This window comes from Aquarana catesbeiana, linkage group LG10 (assembly GCF_042186555.1).
Source record: "Aquarana catesbeiana isolate 2022-GZ linkage group LG10, ASM4218655v1, whole genome shotgun sequence".
NCBI lineage: Eukaryota > Metazoa > Chordata > Amphibia > Anura > Ranidae > Aquarana > Aquarana catesbeiana.
Window position 1 is genome coordinate 74,831,781 of NC_133333.1, and position 22,915 is coordinate 74,854,695.

A 22,915-nucleotide genomic window follows, 5' to 3' on the forward strand; every position below is an offset into this window, starting at 1 on the left:
CAGTAGGCGAAGGTCATGAATTCAGAAGATGCAGTCAATCCACTTGTTGGTAATATTTTTTCCAGATTGTATGAGCAAGATCACTGCATGGATCAGTTTGCCATGGCGTTACAAATGCTTCTGAGTCGCACGGCTCACCTGGAATCTCCTACTGTGTTGTTGCAGGCCATCCCTGCTGCTGCTCCAGTCTCTCTGCAGGCACCCGCCTGGAGTATTACTTCTATAATAGGTATGTCTGGTTCTGCTATGCTTTCCCAGCGATTTGGGGGTGATCCAGTTCAATTCAGAGGGTTTCTCAACCAGGTTGAGATATACTTCGAGATGCTGCCCCAGGCGTTTCCCACGCACAGAAGCAAAGTAGGTTTCGTTATATCTTTGCTTTCTGAGAGAGCATTGGCCTGGGCAAACCCTCTATGGGAGACACAAAAACCTGTTGTCTTGAGTTACCCTGAGTTTGTGGCTTCTTTTAAAAGGGTATTTGATGTTCCCGCATGCTCCGCTTCTGCTGCCAAGTGCCTCATGTCCATCAGAGTACGAGAACTGTTGCCGATTACACCATTGAATTCCGTACTCTGGCAGCAGAGGTTGCTTGGAACAATGAGGCCCTCATGGCTGCTTTTTCTCATGGCCTTTCGGACACCATCAAGGATGAGATAGCAGCCCGAGATATACCCACTGAGCTGGAGAAGTTAATCACTTTTGCCATCCTCATTGACTTCAGACTCAGACAAAGACTCTCTTTTAAGGAGCGCTTGCGGAAGCCTCCTGTACATTTGTCTCCAAGCTTTGCAGTCCCACCCTTGCCTCCCTCACCTCCCATGCCTCCTGGTACCAAGTCGGTCAGTGAAGTTGAACCCATGCACTTGGGCTTCACATGTCTCTCTGCGGATGAGAGAACCCTTAAGAGGAGGGAGAGATTGTGCCTTTATTGTGGGCAGGCAGGTCACTTTTTGAAGTCTTGTCCTACCCGTCCAGGGAACGCCCAAACCTTGAGGTCCTGTCACGGACAGACCTTAGGTGGCATTATTTTGTCCCCAGTTATCTGGAAGGATAAGCCCCTGGTTTCGGTTACCCTTTCTTGGGCTGAGTCGTCCGTCAAGATACAAGCTCTAATCGAGTCTGGGGCTGCAGGCCTGTTCATTGATGCTGCCTTTGTATCGAAGCACTCAATTCCGCTGCAGCTGCGTGACACTCTACTTGCCATTGATGGGAGACCTCTACAGCCTGCCCATGTGACTCATGAGACTGTTCCGTTGTCCATGGCCATAGGGGCTCTTCACCATGAGATAATCCAGTTCCAAGTTATTTCCTCACATAAGTTTCTGCTGGTTATTGGTTATCCTTGGTTACAGAGGCACAACCCCTCTTTTGATTGGCTCCATGCTGAGGTTCTCTCCTAGTCACCAAAATGCAGTAAGACATGCTTCCAGAAGGTAGCCAAGGTGCTGTGCACCACTTCACTCTCCTCCCTGCCGGAGGAGTACCGCAATTTTAGCGATGTCTTTGAAAAAGGTCAAACCAGTAGTTTGCCTCCACACCGGTCGTATGATTGCGCAATTGACCTTCAACCTGGTGCCACACCCCCTCATGGCGGGGTTTACCCTTTGTCGGTCTTGGAGGATAAGGCCATGGAGGAGTATGTTGCAGACACGCTTTCTCAAGGTTTCATTGGCAGATCCTTGTCTCCTGCTGGTGCTGTTTTTTTCTTTGTGAAGAAGAAGAGTGGTGAACTGAGACCTTGTGTTGATTATAGGGGTCTCAATCGTCTCACGATTAATAATGACTATCCGATTCCATTGATTAAGTAATTGAGTAATTTGACTGCCTTAAGGAAGCAACAGTTTTCACGAAGCTTGATTTGAGAGTGGCATACAATCTCGTGGGGATTAAGGAGGGCGACAAGTGGAAAACGTTTAATACCAGAACAGGCCATTATGAGTACCTCAGAATGCCTTTTGGCCTTTGTAACGCCCCGGCAGTTTTCCAGGAATTTATTAATGATGTCCTCCTCTTGTTGCAGTTATGTGTGGGGGTTTATCTCGATGATATCCTCATTTTTTCCAAGTCCCTGGAGAGTCACCACACAGATGTCTGTCGTGTGCTTCAGAAACGAAGAGAGAACAATCTCTATTGTAAATTGGAGAAGTGTGAATTCCATCGCGAACACGTTAAATTCCTGGGTTATGTCTTTTCCACTGCTTGTTTTTCGATGGACCCAGAGAAACTTTCAGCAGTCCTACAGTGGCCCCGACCTGTGGGTTTACGACCTCTGCAGCGTTTTCTTAGTTTTGCCAACTATTATCGGAAGTTTATTTGTAACTTCTCGTCTTTGGTCAAGCTCCTGACTGATATCATCAGAAAGGATGGTAACCCACAGAGTTGGTCTCCGGAGTCCTTTGAGAGTCTCAAGGCTGCCTTTGTTTCTGCTCCTGTGTTGACACGTCCTGATCCTACATTACCTTTTATCCTTGAGGTTGATGCTTCTGAGACTGGAGTTGGCTCTCTTCTATCTCAACGTCCTACCTCTGAGAGCGCTATGCATCCTTGTGGCTACTTTTCCAAGAAATTGTCACCTGTGGAGTGCAATTACAAGATTAGTGACAGAGAGCTGTTAGCGATCATTTTAGCTCTGAAAGAATGGAGACATCTCCTCGAAGTTACCACTGTACCAGTTCTCATTCTTACTGAATCTCACATTCTTGTCTGAGGCTTAACGGCTCTCTCCCATAAGGGCACGATGGGCTCTTTTCTTGTCAAGTTACAATTACATTGTCTCATTCTTAATGGGTACTAAGAATGTAAGGGCTGACGCTTTGTCACGACAATTTTCCTCCACTTCCAAGATGGAGTCGGTTCCGGTTCCTGTGATTCCTCCTGATCATATTCTGGCTACGGTTTGCACCAGTCTCACTTCTCCTTTGGGTGATAAAATTCTTGCTGCTCAGGTTTATGCCCCTCCTGAGAAAGCTTGTGACCGCTGCTTTGTCCCAGAGAGTTTCCGTACTGCCGTGCTCCAGACTTACCATTCTCCCAAGACTGCTGGCCACCCTGGGAAGAATCAACTCTTTTGGGCCATTTCCCAACAATTCTGGTGGCCTAGTCTACGTGCTGATGTAACCACCTTCGTAGCTGCTTGTCCCATGTGTGCTCAGAATAAGACTCCACGATACCTTCCAGTGGGCCTCCTACAACCCATACCCAATGGAGAGAGGCCCTGGACCCACCTGTCTATGAATTTCATTGTGGAGTTACCCAACTCCCAGGGCAACACAATTATTTTTATAGTGGGTGACCGGTTTTCAAAAATGTCTCATTGTATTCCACTTAAGAAGTTGCCCAGTTCTAAGGAACTAGCTTCCATTTTTGCTCGGGAGATCTTTCGCTTACATGGGCTACTCAAGGTGATTGTCTCGGATAGGGGTGGTCAGTTTGTGTCCCAGGTTCTGGCGAGCCCTTTGTGCAAAGTTGGGAATTCAGCTTGCTTTCTCCTCTGCGCAGTCTATCACCCGCAGTCTAATGGGGCAGCAGAACGAGCCAATCAGTCCTTGGAGCAATTCCTACGTTGCTATATTTCTGACCAACATAACAACTGGTCAGACCTCTTACCGTGGGTGGAGTTTGCTTACAATAGTGCCTTGAATTCTGCTTCCTGATTGTCCCCATTTATGGTGAACTATGGTTTCCAACCTCCCATGTTCCCTGACTCATTTGTTCTGCAGAGTATTCCTGCATTAGAGGAGCATCTCCATGGTCTTCGTTCCACTTGTCCAGGAGGCTTTGCAACATGCTAATGATAGGTACAGACTCCATGCTGACCGCAGACGCCTGCCTGCGCCTTCCTACCAGGTTGGGGACAGGGTCTGGCTGTCATCTCGCAACCTCCGACTTCGTGTTCCCTCTATGAAGTTCGCACCTTGGTTTATTGGGCCTTTCCGTATTCTTCGCAGGATTAACCTAGTGGCTTACGCATTAGACCTTCCTTCTAATATGCGTATCTCAAATGTATTTCATGTCTCCTAATTAAAACCTTTGGTCTGCAACCACTTTACCACCTTGGTGCCACGTCCTCACCCTGTACAGGTTGAGAACCATGAGGAGTATGAAGTACAGTCCATTGTTGACTCCCGTAGGTTCCGTGGGCGCATACAGTACCTGGTGCATTGGAAAGGCTACCAGAGGAACGCTCTTGGGTCTCATCCTCGGACGTACATGCCCCTGTCCTTCTCTGTGATTTCCATAGACATTTTCCCCTCAAGCCTGGTGGTCCTCCGAGGGGAGGGGTTTTTGAGGAGGGGGTACTGTCAGGGCTGGGCCCAGCCCTTCCTCCCTCTGAGCTGGCTGACATTCCTTCTGGCTCCAGATCCTGCTTGCTGTTCCACTACACTGATCTCTGGCTTCCTGACTTTCTGGCTTGTCTGACTATCCGCTCCAGTTATCGAACTTTGGCTATATTTTGACTACGTTTGTTCTATTTACTTTTATTATTAAACAAGTGTGATTTAACTGTAACTGTAAACCGTGAATCAGACTGTGACTTTTTCTGTCTCGGTATGATTCATGGTTTCTGACAGCCTGTTTGTACGTTATTGGAACTCTCAATATACTGTTTCCATCCACCTCGTCCTCTGAGTGTATTCTTGCAGCCAGCGCACCACGGTGCAACTTACCCACATTTTTCTTAGACTAAACAAGCCATGTCTCAATACTTTGAAAAAAGTAAAAAAGTTTAGGTAGAGAAATCTATTTGAGTCTTTTCAGCGATTAGTAAATCTTGGCATATATTTAACTGGTTTGGTTGCTGTATCTCATGCACATAATGACTAACATGTGGATGTCATGACTTTTAGTTTAATTCATGAAGTAGTTATTATTTTAGCAGATGCCAGCTAACATGGTCATTATGCCATTTGAAAAAGACTGCGGAAACCCCACAGAGCATCCACAGATTTGGAGGACTATAAATCTAAGAAAAAGACACTTTGCATATTTGACATCCTTCAGATGCATATGGAAATCCTTAGGTGCTGCCCATGTAAAAGGGATTTATAATTGAGTTGATCTGACATAGTGGACATATGATTGCCTTAAATCCATCTACTTATGAGTGTAGCTGCTGTTGCAATACTATCCTGATATAAGTTTTGCAGTTTGTAAGTGACCATTAACATATACAGTATATCAAACATGAAGGCTCTGACATATGAAACAGATACTTTACAACAATCACCAGTAAATATGGGTGCCATACCATACAAGGATCACCATTACAGACAATTACAATTATTTCGCCTGTACGTGTGTTGTACTTTTTTATGCAACATACATTGTTGTTATAAACCCTATATTGCTTTGGAGACCCCCCCGAACAACTGGTTTCCATGATAGATATATCTCTGGATGCAAGTTAAACATATTGACGGCTCCATCTTTGTACAGCCCTTGAGCTACATAATTGTACTTCTGAGATGTAGAGCTCTTTGATTTGGATATGGAGTCTACTCTATTACTCTATATGAACGCACATCCACAATATACTTTTAGGAGCTTTCGCCGGGAGAGCTAGGAAGTAAGTGGAATATTATTTGTATTGTATTTCTACCATAGTTTTTATGGCTCTGTGCCCTTTTCATACAACATATTTTTAAGATATAGAGAAACAGCTTGTTAACTCTAACAAACAGATTTATTTTTTTTATTAATTTCCATACAGTTCTATTGATTATTACTTTTGGACTTTTAGACAGAACTTTGATTGGTGTTCTGTTATGATGTAGTCATGATAACCCCACTCTGATAAAAAAAAATGTTTCTATAATAATCCTAATGAACATCACCAAAATTATAATGCATATATTTAAATATTTAAATTAGATATACAAATTTTGTTAGCAAAATACAAGTACTTAGTGGTAAACCAACAGAAAGAAACCATGCAATTTCAATAGCATAATATCAATAGTAATATGTGTATTCCAGCGTAGCTATTATTCTAAGGGGAAAATCTGATAAAAGATTTGATGTCAAATTTGGCACATTTTCTCCAAACATACATCCTAAATGGATCAGATAGCATCATAGCTATGTGGTCCCTGTCCTCTTGCCAGTGGATATCAACTTGCATGCCTGGAATTCTGGACTAGTTATATATTCCTAAATTAAAAAAAAAAAACACTTCTTGGAGGGCTCAACTCAACTCAAGACAAGTCAAGTTAAATTCTGTTTTTACAGATTGCTTTAAAATACATTTACTAGTTCTTAATTTGCTGTCATGTTTGCCTGATGCACAATCACATTATTACAATTATGCCCCGTACACACGATCGGACATTCTGACAACAAAATCCATGGATTTTTTCCGACGGATGTTGGCTCAAAGTTGTTTTGCATACACACAGTCACACAAATCTTGTCGGAAATTCCGAACGTCAAGAATGCGGTGACGTACAACACGTACGACGAGCCGAGAAAAATTAAGTTCAATAGCCAGTGCGGCACTTCTGCTTGATTCCGAGCATGCGTGGAACTTTGTGCATCAGAATTGTGTACACACGATCGGAATTTACAACAACAAATTTTGTTGTCGGAAAATTTGAGATCCAGATCTCAAATTTTGTGTGACGGAAATTCCGATGGAAAATGTCCAATGGAGCCTACACACAGTCAGAATTTCCGACAACAAGCTCCCACCGAACATTTTCCGTTGGAAAATCCGACCGTGTGTACGGGGCATAAGAGTGAATGAGACTGTGGAATTTCACGCTAATAATAAGGTCAGGTTGCACACCAAGACTCAATGGCAATTTTGGCTTTATAAATATATTCCTATCATCTCTTAAACAGATGTGTCTTCCCTGTTACTATTTAAAGTCACTTTTATCTTGATAAGCCTATAAAAGGTCAAATATAGGACTATCTAGGATTTTTTTTAGGAGTTTTAAGTTGCAGTGGTGTTCAAATATTCAATACAATTAGAAGGGACAGTGCAGTTGTGGATAACCATTTACCTTTTTCTTCCAGGAGCAATGTGTATATCATCAGACTTCTTCTTTGACCTATGGAAAACAGACAAAGTAAAAGTGTGCATAAATGTTAGCAGATTTATCACAAACACACATTTATTATAAGGAAAACTCAAATACTGCATTAGCAATAAGACATATTCTTTCTTTTGTCCTTAAATTAATGAAGAACTCCATTAAAGCATGGCACTAAAAATGTTTGATTACATATCCCCATTCTTTTGAGTCCTGATAAGAAATGACCTGCCTATGTAACTCTCCTTGTTACCTATACCACTTAAGGACCGAGCCTCTTTCTGAGATTTGGTGTTTACAAGTTAAAAACATTTTTTTTTGCTAGAAAACATTATATATTTTTTTAACACCCTAGAGAATACAATGGTGGTCGTTGCAATGCTTTTTGTCACACCGTATTTGTACAGCGGTCTTACAAGCGCACTTTTTTTTTGAAAAAAATTAACTTTTTTGAATTAAAAAATAAGACAACAGTAAAGTTAGCTTTAGTATTTTTTTTATTTTTTTTTTTTTTATATTGTGAAAGATGATGTTACGCCAAGTAAACTTATACCCAACATGTCATGCTTCACAGTTGCGCCCACTCGTGGAATGGCGACAAACCTTTACCCTTAAAAATCTCCATAGTTGACGTTTAAAAAATTCTACAGGTTGCATGTTTTGAGTTACAGAGGAGGTCTATGGCTAGAATTATTGCTCTTGCTCTAACAATCACGGCGATACTTCACATGTGTGGTTTGAACACCGTTTTCATATGCAGGCACTACTCACGTATGTGTTCGCTTCTGCACGCGAGCTCGGCGGGACGAGGCGCATTTAAAATTTTTTTTTCTTATTTATTTTACCTTTTATTTTAAATTTGTACACTGTTCTTTTAAAAAAATGGTGTCACTTTTATTCCTTTTACAAGGAATATAAACATCCCTTGTAATAGAAAAAAGCATGACAGATCTCATATTTACACTAAAATACAATTAAAGGAAAAAAAGTTAATGTCATTTAAAAAAAAAAAAAATGTCCCTTTAAGACAGGGGTCTCAAACTGGTGGCCCTCCAGCTGTTGCGGAACTACAAGCCCCATCATGCCTCTGCCTGAGGGAGTCATGCTTGTAACTGTCAGCCTTGAAATGCCTCATGGGACTTGTAGTTTCGCAACAGCTGGAGGGCCGCCAGTTTGAGACCCCTGCTTTAAGAGCTATGGGCAGAAGTGACATTTTGACGTCGCTTCTGCCCTGCAATGATATGGAGACAGGTGGGGGGCAGGTGGAGACAGGGCGCGTTCGCCTCTGCCGATGCCGGCGGAGGGCACCGGAGCCGATAAGTGATCTTACGGCGATTCCGCCGCAAAGACCACTTTTATCTTGAAGCGGACCACCCGCTGAAGAACAGGGGTTATGGTAGCTAGCTGCTGCCATAACAACGGTATTCCTCCTCAAAGTACCAGAGTAAAACGACGGTGGGCGGTCTGGAAGTGGTTAAAAGTACAAATATTACTGTAAGCATGAGTATAAAAAAAAAAACTTTAAATGTACTGAATAAACAGAACAGTTATTTGAAAAGATGCTGATTATATCCTTTTGTGTCTGTTCCCTACTGCACTAGTTATTATTATTTTGGAACTACTGATCAATATTAGGATAGGAGTTAACTATCTATAACATTCCAGAACAGTTGAGAAATTTGTGGTTGAGGCTAATGGACTTTAATGGCCTGGTATCCTTGGTATCTTTCTCCCTGCGCCCTGACCTCGCTGCCTGTATCCTGACCTTGAGACTGTTTCTGACCTGATCTGATCCGATCCCTATCCCGAGCCCGAGCCCATCCTGGACCTGTCCCTCCTGTTTCCCGATTTCCTTGGATCATGCCCTGCAGCCTATCCATCCATCCTCTCCCTGTCCTGTTGGTTTCCAGTCCTTACCCATCTGCTGACCTCCCTGTGTATGACCTCGGCCTGACTTTTGTTTACGATTCCAGGGAGAAAATACTCGGGACATCTGAGGACACCAGGAACCCACAACCTCCTAAAGAAAAGGAAATCCCCAAACCACAAACAGAGGATGAGGAGGGAGAGGTTTATGAAGTGGGCAAAATAGTCACCACAACAGGATAATCCACTGGATGCCTATGCCTGTCTCCTGGGAGTGCGCCATTGAGGATGATCTTCATTGAAGCTGACCGGTCACCTATGTAGGAGGTCTGTGAGATTTCTGTTGCTCTACTAAGCCTGTTTGGACCCCCCCTGAGTAAGGGCAGTCGCAGGCTTTCTGGTAAGCCTCCATTCCTTTCTATTGAAATGTGACGGGCAACACAAGTGGTGGAAAACTTAGACCCCGGGTCACTTTTTGGATATTTTCATTTATGAATTGCTTTTGTCACTAAATTTTTTGTGTTTTTATATGCATGTTTACTGCCAATGGAGTAATTATATATGGACTATTTTTCACTTGATTACATATGGACTATTTTTCACCTGATTTCTCATTTCTGCACTGGATTATTGATCACTATTGTTATACTGCTAATATAAAGAAATAAATATTACAGCGCTGCGTGAAATTTAAGTAAACAGCGGCCAACACACCTATAGACCCAAGTAATAAATAAAAGTGTAAAAAAGTGTAGTGCTATGAACTAAAAAAATTAAATAAAGTAGTGTCTTAAACCTAAATAAAAAGTGTATATATAATGACCTACAATATAATCAAATATTAGTATGAAAATGCTATATTGCACTGAATATAGTGCATGTATAGTATACAGAACTATAAACCAATATGCAAAAGAACACAATACAATCCAATATTGATATAAAATCGATATAATACACTGTGTATGGTGTATATATGGTGTACAGAGCTATAAGAAAGAACACCAAAATATGTGAACAGTGATTCAAATATAAAAACCAATAAAGTCCAAAAAGTCCTAAATGGAATTAGCACCACAGGAGACCGTAATGTCAAAGTCCACCAACATTGTAGAAAATTATAAGAATAGTGAAAAAGCCACCACCCAGGGTCTTAGGGGGCTTACCAGAAGCAAATGACTTGGGAAGACTTATGTCATCCAAGTCGCAAAGGCTGTGAGACCAACTGGTCACAAGAGTACAACTCCTTAAATGGCCATGTTGGATCGCAGATTGGAGTAGCAGATAAGTGGAGAACCTGTTTAGAGGCTTAGAGGCAACCAAAATAAGCAGGGAAGGTATTATTGGTGAAGAGTTGTTGACTTGGGGAGATTATGTCGTCCAAGTCAAAAAAGGCTTAGAGACCAGCTGGTCAAAAGGGTGCATCTCCTCAGATATCCTCAATAGAGGAACTGCCGCCTTGGTTTGGAATCTATTGAGGATATCTGAGGAGATGCACCCTTTTGACCAGCTGGTCTCTAAGCCTTTTTGACTCCCCAAGTCAGCAACTTCTGGTAAGCCCCTTAATATCCTCGGTGACGGCCTCTTCACCAATAATACCTTCCCTGCTTACTTTGGTTGCCTCTAAGCCTCTACACAGCTTCTCCACTTATCTGCTACTCCAATCTACGATCCAACATGGCCGTTTAAGGAGTTGTACTCTTGTGACCAGTTGGTCTCACAGCCTTTGCGACTTGGATGACATAAGTCTTCCCAAGTCATTTGCTTCTGGTAAGCCCCCTAAGACCCTGGGTGGTGGCTTTTTTCACTATTCTTATCATTTTCTACAACGTTGGTGGACTTTTACATTACGATCTCCTGTTGTGCTAATTCCATTTAGGACTTTTTGGACTTTATTGATTTTTATATTTGAATAACTGCTCACATATTTTGGTGTTCTTTCTTATAGTTCTGTACACCATATTTACACCATACACAGTGTATTATATCAATTTTATATCAATATTGGATTGTATTGTGTTCTTTTGCATATTGGTTTATAGTTCTGTACACTATACATGCATTATATACAGTGCAATATAGCATTTTCATACTAATATTTGATTATATTGTATGTCATTATATATACACTTTATTTAGGTTTAAGACACTAATTTGATTTTTTGAATTTTTTGAGTTTACAGCGTGTATATAGATCAAATAGAAATCCGAAATCTTGTAGTGCATCACACTAAATAGCTTCTTAAAGATGATGTATTATAAGGATCATCTAGGTAACCTTGTATCCTGGTGAGTGGTTCTCATTAAGATGGTATACATGGGTCTCCTTTATACAAATGGATAGCAATGGCAATCCTCCCAGAATGGTACATAAATGGAATGGAGAAAGAGTAGTATGTTTGAACTTAGGTGTATTTTTTAAAGGTAACTGTGGTACTCACATTAAATACAGAGAAGCAAGCTATACACCACAAGTGACGAGCTCGCACACTGATGTCACTTCCGATGCCTGTCTGTTCCGGCGCGTAGCGTCACGATCACGTGACTTCATCAGGGAATACAAAATGGCACTAGAAGTGTCCTTAAATAGGCTTAGTATGAGGTTAAACGAGCGCCCATTTTCTTATAGTCCAACGTTAAGAGAACAATATACCGGCTATTTTCTAGTGGATGCTTCTAGTTACCTAGTGGCGCAGCCATTTTATTGTGGTCCGCCATCCACACAGCATAGTGGTGGCTGTTCCTATAAATGGTATTAAGGCAAAGCAGCTGGCTAGAGATGACTAAAACATATAACATCTAAAAGGACAAAAAAGTGGTATGCAGAAGCACATCCCTAAAGTGAACAGATTACTCACACACGCCAAAGTGAATAATATAGAAAATATATCCCTTGGAATGTATAAGAGATGATAAATGATGGGCAAAGGATACACAGGGGACACCGGAAGTGATGTCAATGGCATGATACATACACGGATAAGAAAAAAAAAAAAATATAATCAAAAAAAGGAAAAATTATCAAAGTAAATAGATCAGGCTGGAGAGATAATCATACAATAAGGTAAAATCATTAATAAAACAATAAAATAATAATGGAGAGCTGGATGATGACGAAAAGGATGATGTCACTAAGATATAAATAACCAAATAATGCAAGAAAAAACATGTGATAAAAGAGAGTGCTATCAGGGTAAAGCTGAACTTGGGAAGATACAGCCTCTAGTAAATTAAAAATCATTAATAAAACAATTTAGGTCAAAATCAATATTCAATCCCCGAGGTGCAAAAGTATCCAATATAAAAATCTATTTGGATTCAAGCTGGCTGAGGGTCCTAACTTTATGACTAGCTCGCCAGTGTTTTTTGTATGGTTCAATCCCCCAAAACTTCAAATGGGTAGGATCTTTATTGTGACATATAGAGAAATGTTTAGAAACACTATGTTTATCGAATTTATTCTGTAAGTGTTCTTTAATGCATACCATAAGAGGTCTTTTTGTGCGTCCAATATATTGTAGCCCAAAGTTACTTTCCAAAGCATAGACTGCCCCATCTGTGTTACAACATATGAAGTCTTTCACCTCATAGGTGTTTCCTGTACTGGTGGATGTGAAATTAAATCTCTTTTCGTTCAGGCATTTGTTTTTTGTACATGCAAAACAGCGTTTGCAGGGAAAAAAACCTTTTCCCGTAAATAATGTCAAACCCCTCGACAGTGGGTCTAGTATATTTTTGACAATCTTGTCGCGGATCGTGGGAGCTCTTTTGTATACAAATTTCGGATTATCTGGTAGTATATCCTGAAGATGTCTGTCTGTTAAGAGTATATGCCAATGTCATTTTATTATTTTTTTAATTTTTCTATATTGAGTATTATAGTCTAAGACAGTGGTTCTCAACTCCGGTCCTCAGGACCCACTAACAGGCCAGGTTTGCAAGATAACTGAAATACATGACAGGTGATATGATTTGCTGCTCAGTGATTGCAGTATTCTAGTCTGCATCTCCCCAAGGTAATACATAAAATCTGGCCTGTTGGTGGGTCCTCAGGACGGGAGTTGAGAACCACTGGTCTAAGATAATAGGTACTATGTCTGTTCTAGATTCCTGTTTTCTCTTATCTTTAACTACTGTATTTATTGGCGTATAACACTCACTTTTTCACCATGAAAATCGGGTGCAAATAGCGTGTGCGTGTTATATGCCAATACTTCAATTTTAGCTGCCTTGGAGGGGACAGGGAGGGGGGCGGGACGAGCGCCGTCAGATTACATACAGTGAGAATCTCCTGTTTACTAGGTGGCCTCTTTAATAGGAAGTCCCATCTCCTGGGCCGCCATTGGACCACTGTTCTGTCTATTATAGGAGATTCTCACTGTATGTAATCTGTCGGCGCTTGTCCCACACCCCTCCCTGTCCCCTCTTGGCTGCAGATGGGTATCGATCAGGCTGCACTGATGGCAATGGTGAGGCTGGTGCAGTGAAGGCAGTGGTGAGGCTGCTGCATTGAAAGCAATGGTGAGGCTGCTCCATTGATGGCAATGGTGAGGCTGCTGCATTGATTGGCAATAATGAGGCTGCTGCATTGATGGCAATGGTGAGGCTGCATTGATGTGGACTGATGAGGCTGTATTGATGGCACTTGTGAGGCTGCAGATTGGCATTGATCAGACTGCATTGATGGCAATGGTGAGGCTGAAGATGGGCACTGACCCTTATTTTGCTTCAAAGTTTTTTTTCCTGAAACTTCCCTCTTAAAATGAATGTGCATGTTATACGCCTGTGCGTGTTATACGCCAATAAATACGGTAATTCTTTGCAATCCATTTTTACATATTGGCTATCATAGCCTTTCATAAAAAATCTTTGGCCAATTTTATCAGGTCGTTTTTTTCGTCCGCAATTTCGGCGCATCAGATGGCCTTTAGGGGTATTAAATACCCAGTTTCTATGGTGACAGCTCTCTTTTTTTCAATCAAGAATTTTTTTATTTTAGAGAGTTATTATCATAATTCATGTCATTCGTGCACTCTAAGGGCCAACTGATGCGCCTAGGTTGAAATTGCACCGGAAAAAAACAACTTCCTGGATCAAGCTGATAAAATTGGACAAAGATTTATTATGAAAGGCTACGATAGCTAATATGTAAAAAGGAAAATAACAGAAGTAGCTGAAATGGATCTCAAAGAATTAGTTAAAGAGAAAACAGGAATCTAGAACAGACATAGGGGGTCATTTACTAAGATGAATGCACTGCGCTGGTTCAGACCTTAATTGGTGCGCTGGATAGATCCTTAATCCAGCGTGTGAACCAGCGCAGACACAGGAGTACCTGCACGCGAGAATGTTTCCAGCACGATGGGATCGCGCTGGTTCTCGACGAGGTACATCTCGCGCTCGCTGCAATAGGAAAAATACTCTTCCTATTAAAGCAGCGCGAGAAAAACAGACATAGGTTTCCCCTTCGGGTGCATGCCAGGCCCTTCGGTCTGGTATGGATTTCAAGGGGAACCCCCTACGCTGAAAAAACGGCGTGGGGTCCCCCCTCAAAATCCATACCAGACCCTTATCCGAGCACGCAGCCCGGTCGGTCAGGAAGGGGGGTGGGGACGAGCGAGCGCCCCCCCCCCTCCTGAACCGTACCAGACCGCATGCCCTCAACATGGGGGTGGGTGCTTTGGGGAGGGGGCGCCCTGTGGGGTCCCCCCACCCCAAAGCACCTTGTCCCCATGTTGATGAGGACAAGGGCCTCTTCCCGACAACCCTGGCCGTTGGTTGTCGGGGTCTGCAGGCGGGGGGCTTATTGGAATCTGGGAGCCCCCTTTAATAAGGGTGCCCCCAGATCCCGGCCTCCCACCCTATGTGAATGAGTATGGGGTACATGGTACCCCTACCCATTCACCTAGGGAAAAAGTGTCAATAAAAAAAACACACTGCACAGGGGTGTCGTCGTGTGATGTTGACCACACCCCCTGGGCATGCTGGGACTGTGACGGCATAAGGGGGCGGGGTCACCACCTATATAAGTCAGAGCGGAGCGCCCAGAGAGCATTCCAGCCAGAGAGAGCGTTGTGTCAACATCGGAAGAAGAGAAGAGGGAAGAAGGCAGAAGGCAGCAGACCGGGCTCCTCCGCTATAGCAAAAGAGCGGCAAAAGAGCAGAAGATAGCGGAGGAGCCAGACAGAAGACCCGGAGAGCGCGGAAAACAGGTCGAACAACGGGAGAATAGGCCGGAGACAGTGGAGAAGAACCGGAGAGACCCCCGAAGATGGAAGAAGACCCCGAAGTCGGAAGAATACCCCCAAAACCCGGAAGAAGACCCCCCCTCCCTGGAGCTGTTTAATAAATTACTTTAAAAACCTGTGCAGTGTGTTTTTTTCATTGACACTTTTTCTCTAGGTGAATGGGTAGGGGTCCAATGTACCCCATACTCATTCACATAGGGTGGCTCCCGGATTCTGATAAACCCCCCACCCGCAGACCCCGACAACCAACGGCCAGGGTTGTCGGGAAGAGGCCCTTGTCCTCATCAACATGGGGACAAGGTGCTTTGGGATGGGGGGCCCCCCTTCCCTTAAGCACCCATCCCCATGTTGAGGGCATGCGGCCTGGTACAGTTCAGGAGGGGGGCGCTCGCTCGTCCCCACCCCCCTTCCTGGCCGACTGGGCTGCGTGCTCGGATAAGGGTCTGGTATGGACCCCCTTGAAATCCACGCCAGACCGAAGGGCCTGGTATGCCCCTGGGGGGAACCCATGCCGGTTTTTTATTTAAAATTTGGCGTGGAGTTCCCACTCAAGATTCATACCAAACAATGCCGGGCATTGGCGGGGATCCAAGTCGGATCCCCGTTCAATACAGTCGGTACACTGTCGGGTGGCTATGGAAATGGCAAACCGCAGCTAAACGCAACCGCAGCTAATCGCAACCGCAGCTAATCGCACTGTACCAATGCAGCTGATCGCAGTGCCTGGAGTTAAATTTCCCCGAAAAAAACATGCTTTTAACTGCGGCAGTATAGCCATCTGTGTCAAAGGCGTTAAGGCCCCTTTCACACTGAGGCGTTTTTCAGGCGCTATAGCGTTAAAAATATGTCCTGAAAAACGCCCTAAAGAAAGCTAGCAGGACAGTAAGGCTCGATTCACATCTATGCATGTTGCTTTTGAATGTTTCTGCAGTGCTTTTTGCGGTGCTTGCCGCGTTTTTGGATTTAACCCCTTTTCGGCCGCTAGCGGGGGTTAAAACCGCTAGCGGCCGAATACCGCCGGTAAAGCAGTGCAAAAAATAGCGCAGTTTTAACGCTGCCGCCCGCACCGCCCCAGTGTGAAAGGGGCCTAAGGCTCCCCTCACATGGACAGACCTTTCAGGTCCGCCTCGGGCCTGAACGGACACTCCATAGACCTCTATGGAGGGTCGGATGTCAGTGGTGACATGTCCGCTGATATCCGACCCACTCCAATCCTAAAAAGTGTAATGGAGGAAAAACCTATTTTTCCATCCATCTGCGGATTGGATCGGGTGACGACGAACTCTATGGTCCGTCATCATCCGATCCCCCATAGAGGAGAGTAGCACTCTGACAGGTCTGTCCCTGCACAGTGTGCAGAGACAGACCTGTCATCTGCCGGCCCAGCTGGGATCGACGGAGCGATCCCCCGCTGAGCAGAGCGGGCTCCGTACACGGGGTACAAAGTCCCATCGTGTGTATGAGGCTTAAACACCAGAAATTCAAGTTTTCATATCTTTAAAGGTCACCACACACTGGACAATCAGTTAGATCTTCCATAAATTAAATTCAGTGCAAGAGCCTGTTTGATTTTCTACAATTAGAAGTAATTCTTACAGTGCATCTTCCTATTACCGCTTTAGCCTAATGCTCTCTTTCCACTATTTCAACCCCAAAGTTGCGTGATTTACAATGTGCTTTTTCGGCTTGTTTTCCACTATTGCAACTTGTCATGCCATTAGGGACTGAAAAGTTGGGGATAGACTGCAGAGGGATTATAAGTTTTGGGGGATGTCTACACCCCTGCTAGGGTGAAGAGACCTACCAAATTTTGCCAATTTCGCATTCAAAATTATTCACTTCCTGTCACATAGCCAAACAGGAAGTGAGGGTAAAACCCTACCAATGTATGTCCTTGGGGACACACAGGTAAATCTAAATAGTTTCCCCATTCGGGAAATTGCACTCTAGCATTTTGCCAAATTATTATGCATCTTGGGGTTTATTTACTAAAAGGTAAATCCACTTTGCACCACAAGTGCACTTAGAAGTGCAGTTGCTGGAGATCCGAGGGGGACATGCAAGGAAAAGAAAAAAACAGCATCTTTGCCTCTACATGATTGGATGATAAAATCACCAGTGCTATCCCTCTGATTTTCATCAACTACACTTGTATTGCAGAAAGGATTTTCCTTTAATAAACCCCAAAATACCTAATAATTTGGGGTGTACACAACAAAGTGCTAGAGTGCAATTTGCATAATGGGGGCATTAGTTAGATTGACCTGTGTGTCCCCAAGGAAAAATATTAAAGGGGTTGTAAAGGTAAAATTATTTTTTTTTAAAAATAACAAACATGTTATACTTACCTTCACTGTGCAGCTCGTTCTGCACAGAGTGGCCCCGAACCTGGTCTTCTGGGGTCCCTCGGCGGCTGTTTCAGCTCCTCCCCGCAAGCATTCACCACCTTAATGCGAGCTCCCTCGCATGGTGGTGAGTGCTTGCGGGCGCGCTCCCGTGATACAGCCGGCGGCTATAGCCGCTCGCTGTATCACTCGGCCCCGCCCCCCGGCGCCCTGCGTCATCGGATGTGATTGACAGCAGCGTGTGCCAATGGCTGCGCTGCTTTCAATCCATCCACTGCAGCCAATCAGCGACCAGGCTGAGTTGCAGTGGAGATGACGAGAACGAGCAGCGAAGATTCGAGGCGTCAGGTAAGTAAAACGGGGGGGCTGGGGGCGGCAGTATTGTCAAAAGTTTTTTCACCTTAATGCATAGAATGCATTAAGGTGAAAAAATTTTTACCTTTACAACCCCTTTAAGGTTTTACTCTCACTTCCTGTTTGGCTATGACAGGAAGTGAAGCCAATTTTAAGAAAAGGGACACAAAGCCCAATTTCTTGATTTCCCTCAAAATGTCCACAATTAGAATAGGATTAGCTTCAGCTTGATTTTAGTTCAGTGCTCTAAATCAGTGCTTCTCAACCCTATCCTCAAGTACCCCCCAACAGGCCATGTTTGCAGATTTTCCTTCATCTTGCACAGGTGCTTTAAATCAAAGTCAATGCCTTTGTATTTTGGACAGCTATTTTAGAGAAGATAAAAAAAACTCAATAAGGACACCCAAATGTACTCTCTGAGCATGCCCAGAAACATCCAAGTGCTGTTTACACACAAAAAGCACCACCAAAAAAAAAAACAAAGTCCCTGAGCATGCTCAGAACAACCCAGATGCAGCTAGCACAAAATAAGCCACCCCACTGTCCAAAATTAAGCACATCATCCAGCATGCACCAAAATTACAGATGGGACAAAACACCCCCCAGTCCAGGGGGGCAACTAAAGATCCTAACGTGTAAAAGTTATACAACAAATACCATTGCAGTTTAAGGGAACTGACTTGGCAATTTTACTAGTCCCCACTTGGCTGGCTTATCTTCCAGTTATTGACCTTAAAATGAGTATGGGGCCCAGGTCCCACCCTAGGGGACATATATCAATATCACCAATTGGACAACCCCAAAAACGAAACAAGGAGAAATGCCTTTAAATATGCCAAATTGCTTAAGGGCCAGTTCACACCAATGCAGTCCAGTGCATATTGTATGCATCAAAAATGCATGGAAATTCGGTTATATGGTGTGCAATGGCATAGTTCACACCAGTGCTTGCCGTTCCAGTGCGTTCCAGGTCCAGAAAAAAAAGTAGAACATGCTGCATTTTTTCTGCACTGGACTGTACTGGAAAGCTGTAAAACGCATCAAAAATGCAATGGAACGCACTTGTCCTTATTTAAGGTTAAGAAAAAAGAGGGGGGAAAAAAAGCACTGGACTGCATCAAAAATGCACTAAAAACACACTGGAACGCATAAAAAACGTACATGCAGAAAAGCACCTGGAATGCGTCCGGACTGCGTTTCTATGGCGTGAACTGGCCCTAAGGGCCCTAAGGGCAAGATCACACCATAGAAACGCAGTCCGGATGCGTTCCAGGTGCTTTTCTGCATGCACATTTTTTATGCGTTCCAGTGCATTTTTGGTTCATTTTTGATGCAGTCCAGTGCTTCCCCCCCCCTCTTTTTTCTTAACCTTAAATAAGGACAAGTGTGTTGCAGTGCGTTTTTGGTGCATTTAGGTGCGTTCCAGTGCATTTTTGATGCATTTTATAGCGTTCCAGTACAGTCCAGTGCATAAAAAATGCAGCATGTTCGACTTTTTTTTTGGGGGGGAACTGGAAACGCACTGGAACTGCAAGCACTGGTGTGAACTATGCCATTGAAAACCATATAACCTACTTTACGTGTGTTTTTGATGCAGAAAAAAAACGCACTGGACTGCATGTAGTGTGAACTGGCCCTTAAAGCGGGGTTCCAAAGTGCCAATCATATTATTCACTTTGGCAGGTGTGAGAAATCTGTTCACTTTAGTGATGTGCTTCTGCATACCGCTATTTTTGTGCTTTTAGATGTTATATGTTTTAGTCATCTCCAGCCAGCTGCTTTGCCTTAATACCATTTATAGAAACAGCCGCCACTATGCTATGTGGATGGCGGACCACAAGAAAATGGCTGCGCCACTAGGTAACTAGAAGCATCCACTAGAATGGATGGTGAAACACAAGAAAATGGCCGTGCCATTAGATAATTAGAAGCATCCACTAAAAAATGGCCGCTATATTGTTCTCTTAACATTAGACTATAAGAAAATGCCGCTCCTTTAACCTAATACTAAGCCTGTTTAAGGACACTTCTAGTGTCAGCCGTTCTGTATTCCCTGATGAAGTTACGTGATTGTGACGCTATGCGTCTAAACAGACAGACACCGAAAGTGTTGCCAGTGTGCGAGCTCGCCACTTGTGGTGTATAGCTTGCTTCTCTGTTTTTAATGTGAGTACCACAGTTACTTTTAAATAAAACACCTAAGTTCAAACATACTACAGTATTGTAGATTCCCTCTTCTTTCTCCATAACATTTATGCATCATTCTGGGAGGATTATCGCTATCCATTTGTATAAAGGAGGCCCATATATACCATCTTAACCACTTTCTGACCAGACAAAGTATGAACAGCGATCTGTCATCTCCCCTAGACAGTCCCATCCCCCCTTCAGTTAGAACACAGAGAGGGAACACATTTAACCCCTTGATCGCCCCCCTAGTGTTACCCCCTTCCCTGCCAGTGACATTTTTACAGTAATCAGTGCATTTTTATAGCACTGATCACTGTATTAATGACAATGGTCCCAAAAATGTGTCAAAAGTGTCCGATGTGTCCACCCTAATGTCGCAGTCCTGATAGAAATCGCAGATTGCCACCATTACTAGTAAAAAAAATAATATACGCTTTTTGCGATTTTTATTACCAAAAATATGTAGAAGAATACATATCGGCCTAAACTGAGAAAAAATTAGCTTTTAAATTTAAAAAAAATGTGGGATATTTATTATAGCTAAAAGTACAAAATATTGTGTTTTTTTCAAAATTGTCGCTCTTTCTTTGTTTATAGCACAAAAAATAAAAACTGCAGAGATGATGAAATACCACCAAAAGAAAGCTCTATTTGTGGGAAAAAAAGGACGTCAATTTTGTTTGGGTGCAGCGCCGCCCCACCACGCAACTTTCAGTTAAAGCAATGCAGTGCCGAATCGCAAAAAATGGCCTGGTCATTCAGCAGCCAAATCTTCCGGGGCTGAAGCGGTTAATGAGAACCACTCACCAGGATACGAGGTTACCTAGATGATCCTTATAATACGTCATCTTTAAGAAGCTATTTAGTGTGATGCACTGCAGTATTTCGGATTTCTATTTGATTTATATATACGCTGTTACCTTACAGCGGTAAGGTAAGGGGCCAATTCACATTGAGGTGTCGTTTCACTGAAAAAAAGTTACAGTATATATCTCTTTAAGTGCACAAAGTGATCTCGGCACCATACTCTTTCTATTGAAGAAAAGTCACAGTTATATATTGCTTTATTTGCACAGAGTGATAGAGAGACTGCAAGCACCTTACCTGTTCACTCTTTTCCACCATTTATGAAGGATGTTTTCTTATTTGGACTTTACCTTCTAGCACTGTCACTTTTTTTTCACTAATACTTTACAAATTTTTTGGAATTGCATTATGTCTACAGTATCAGGTTAAGCATTCAGCACTTTGTACTGTGTATATGTCATATGTTTAGTATCACTCATCGCATCACGATTCACTTTATTTATTTATTGTTTATGGCTATGGATTGACCATCCCGGTGTTTGCAGCAACTAGTGTTGTTTTTATTTTATTCTCCTTTCTTGGTAGCGTGGGAATATTCCTTTTATGTATCAATGTTATGTATGTACTGTATACAAATAGGAAAGATGCATGAGATGTAAAAGTTGAGAGATAATCTTGAGGCACAGTGGTTGTTGTACTCCCCTTGCCTTGTTTGTGAGAATCAGCTACCCCCTTCCTTTCCCAAGAAAGGAATGTACAGGATGAGACATGAGAGCTAAGGTTAACAAATGCGATGTGACTAGAAGTAATAATCTACGCATTTCTGTTTTTTTTAGAAACGAACATTATGTGCCAGCTTAACCACTCGACCTCCAGAAGGTTTTACCCCCTTCATCGCCAGGCCATTTTTGCTATTCAGCACTGTGCTACTTTAACTATTGCAATTGCAATTGCTCGGTCATGCAACACTGTACTCAAATTAAAATGATATGATTTTTCACACAAATAGAGCTTTCTTTTGGTGATATTTCATCACCACTGGGTTTTTTTTTATTTTTTTGCTATATAAACAAAACAATTACCAACATTAAAAAAAAAAAAAAACTTTTACAAATTACTTTGGTAAAAATAACCCAAATCATTATACATTATTTAGTCTTTGTGAAAGTAATGCTGCGTACACACGATCGGAATTTCCGACAACAAATGTTCAATGTGAGCTTGTTGTCGGAAATTCTGACCGTGTGTAGGCTCATCAGACATTTTCTGTCAGAATTTCCAACAAAATTTGAGAGTTGGATTTCAAATTTTCCGACAACAAAATCCGTTGTCGTAAATTCTCAGTGTGTGTAGACAATTCCGACGCACAAAATTCCACGCATACTCTGAATCAATTACGAGACGGAAGCGCTCGGTCTGGTAAAACTAGCATTCGTAATGGAGATAGCACATTCGTCACGCTGCAAAGTTTTTAATCTTTTAATGCAGCACATTCTCTTCTTCTTTATAATGCTATTATAATGAAGTTATTTTGCTGCTGATATTCACACAAAGTTCTGACAAACTGATTTCTTTATTATTTCTCGTGATCTCCTGAATAATGTTTTTTTTTTTTTGTCACCAGATCTCCATAATAATGTTTATATTTTTTTTCTAGTGATCTACTTTTTTTTGTGGTCAAGATCTCCTGATTTATTTTTTTTCTAGTGATCTCCATAATGTTTTTTCTCGTTTTGTATGTCAAGTTACCACAACACCATTATTATCTTGTATTTTTTAACCTCAAGGAGATTGGTGTTGGTGTCCCTTGTTAATTTGACATTGTATTTTTGAAATGTACCTGCCTACTCACAAACAAACTGTCCTTTTTGAACTTAAACACATAGCCAAGGATTTGTGCTAATAAAATAGACATTTATTAGGGGTCATAACAAAATAAAGAGGAAAGCAACGCTGGATAAACTGGTGAAATTGGCAAAGCCTTTGTACCCCAGCTCACACATCAACTATTTGACAGGCAAAATTGGTAGCCTGAGGAGTCCATTTAATAGGGAGCACAATCCGGTTCAGG

At 42.6% G+C, this 22,915-nt stretch overlaps 1 protein-coding gene across 2 annotated transcripts in view; it reads right to left on the reverse strand.

Annotated features, from left to right (window-relative positions):
- LOC141110735 (receptor-type tyrosine-protein phosphatase H-like) overlaps positions 1 to 22,915 on the reverse strand; it is a 788,595-nt gene that overhangs the window by 219,200 nt on the left and 546,480 nt on the right. For both annotated transcript variants that reach the window (XM_073602293.1, XM_073602291.1), the window contains one exon: positions 7,005 to 7,052. In XM_073602293.1, the coding sequence (XP_073458394.1) occupies positions 7,005 to 7,052 (48 nt within the window). The remainder of the gene's footprint in view (positions 1 to 7,004; positions 7,053 to 22,915) is intronic.